Source organism: Microtus ochrogaster, unplaced genomic scaffold (genome assembly GCF_000317375.1).
Source record: "Microtus ochrogaster isolate Prairie Vole_2 unplaced genomic scaffold, MicOch1.0 UNK50, whole genome shotgun sequence".
Lineage (NCBI taxonomy): Eukaryota > Metazoa > Chordata > Mammalia > Rodentia > Cricetidae > Microtus > Microtus ochrogaster.
In genome coordinates, this window is record NW_004949148.1 from 1,860,353 (window position 1) to 1,862,785 (window position 2,433).

Here is a 2,433-nt window from a genome sequence, read left to right on the forward strand (position 1 = left end):
AAAAAAAAAAGAAAGAAAGAAATAGCAGGTTATCATTCTTTACCAGACCTTTGCTTGCCTGCCAGTAGGGCAAATACCACATCTGTGCATCACTGAGTAATAACAGTAATAACGCCATTAGAAAAGGCAACTTCACAGAAGTCATTGGCTAGCGAATTCATTTGAATGCTCTGTTTAGAGGCAGCAAACTGTCACTGTTACAGATTGGGTAAGTCAAGGGGAAATTGCAGAATGGCAAGGGGTCAGGAAAAAAAGAAAATGGGCTCATTCTGTTTTTAGTAAGTCTTTGGAAAATGATAAAATTGAGAATAAAATATCTAGACTCACTTTCCTAATTTATAGTCACAAGATAAATCTAATAGGTACCCTCTCCGGGATAACTTACAGAGTCTGATGTGACCAAAGAGTCATTCCTTACTACTTTTCTAATGAAACAGAACCTGTCACCCAGGTTTCTAGTATTAATGTTCAAGTGACAAGACATTATTAATGTCAACTACAAATATTCAACTACTCCGTATGTAAGAACTTATTTGGTACGGCATTAATGTGTGTTACTACTCCCTTCCCTTCTGGTCTTTTTCCCATGTATTTATTTTTTTGCCTAAAGGCAGAAGATTGATGTGATTCTCACTTGCTACTCGGATACATGGTCCCATCAGACTCCCATGAGCTTCACTGTGGGAGCTTGAAATTTAGTTCCATGATTATCTTTTTACTTCCTTTTTTTCTTAAGCTCTCATATCTTTTTCTACTCCTGCCACACAGGACCTTTCAGTTTTCACTGATTATTGGACTATAGACTATAGTTGTACAGGTGAACAACAATAAAATGTACCCTTTGCTTTATAAACAGTCTATTTTCAAGTAGATACACTTCTATACAGGTAACAGCATTTGAACGCGGAATTTCAGTTTTACTGTTCCATTCCAAGACTACATTTTTACATGTGCCTTTAAACCTGAGAAGCTTCTGTCATCCCTTCTATTTCTCATTTTGATATTTTTTTTTTAAAAAAAAAAAGCAATTTTCCTTTGATGACAATTTCTTCTGAAGGTCATTCCCTTAAAATTCCAGAATGGCCTATTTTTATAGAATTGGCCAGCAGATTTAAGTAAAGAGTTTCCAAGAGCCAATAAGTTAAGTCACTAGAATCATATACTAAATACAGATGTTTGTCTTAGCTCCTAAAGCCCTGATGAAGGCCCCGGTTCTCTAGCACAGTACAATATCCAAGAACAGTGTTTCCAGTCTCTAATGCATTAGAACAGATGGAAAATGTGTATAAGAAAAACATCCTCCAGATAAGGGGGCATAGTACCCATGTTTCTAGAATGACAGTTTGCTAACATATAGGGAAAAAGAATAAGTCCCGGCAGATGCATGAGCCAGAAAATGGTTTCCTGGAATCATTCCCTATCCAGTGTGTCTAGGCACCTCTACAACCCCCACAATACATCCAGCTGACCAGGACTTTTTCTGCACCTATAAACAGCAAGCAAAAAAAGAATGAAGCCTACCTTGTACACAGGAGAAGTCCAGCCAAATCCTGCACAGTAAGCATATTTACCTTAATTCCATTAAAATTGTCAACAGCCAGAACTGTGCTCCTCTGATCTTCATAGCACAGGAAACAGAATCCTTTGGATTTCCCAGTCTTCTTGTCTCTCACAAGATTAATGTTGACAATCTCCCCATATCTGTTGAGTTTATAAAATGTATTATTCATTTAAAATGCAAAAATTTTCATACTGAAACAAAATTCAAATACTCAGTACAGGAGAAATCAATTAAGATGACACAGTAGGTTGAAAAGAAAAAGTTAAATAAGAATATAACAGCCGGGCGGTGGTGGTGCACGCCTTTAATCCCAGCACTTGGGAGGAAGAGGCAGGCGGATCTCTGTGAGTTCGAGACCAGCCTGGTCTACAAGTGCTAGTTCCAGGACAGGCTCCAAAACCACAGAGAAACCCTGTCTTGAAAAAGCAAAAAAGAAAAAAAGAATATAACAAGGCCAAAATGAATGCATTAAATGAAACTGACTAAGTTATTTTGCACTGAAAAAAAAAACATAACTCATGAATCAAAACTTTTGGGCAGGTGTGGGTGAAGGCAGAGATAAGCAGATCTCCATAAGTTTGAGGCCAGGCAGCCTAATTTATATTTCGATTTTCAGGTCAGCCAGGGCTACACAAAAGAAACAGACACTTATCAGAGATTTTTACGTTTAAAACAAAGTTGACAAAAATAAGACTAGATGAATTAATATCAAATAAAAATAATTACCAATAATCCACTAATGTCAGACTAGGAAACGTATAGGTATTTTTGAAGTGTATAATGATATAAATTATTTTCAAGAACTCATGAAACAAATTAAATTCACTATTTGTAAGGTCCCAAAATAAATATCAATAAGCACTAAAGCTTCT

The 2,433-nt window shown here is 36.4% G+C and overlaps 1 protein-coding gene across 1 annotated transcript in view; it reads right to left on the reverse strand.

The window, feature by feature from the left end:
* The window catches only part of Rbmx2 (RNA binding motif protein X-linked 2), a 13,567-nt gene that overhangs the window by 4,978 nt on the left and 6,156 nt on the right, over nt 1–2,433 (reverse strand). Inside the window, exon 5 of the mRNA XM_005372501.3 lies at nt 1,572–1,701. Coding sequence (XP_005372558.2) covers nt 1,572–1,701 — 130 coding nt within the window. The remainder of the gene's footprint in view (nt 1–1,571; nt 1,702–2,433) is intronic.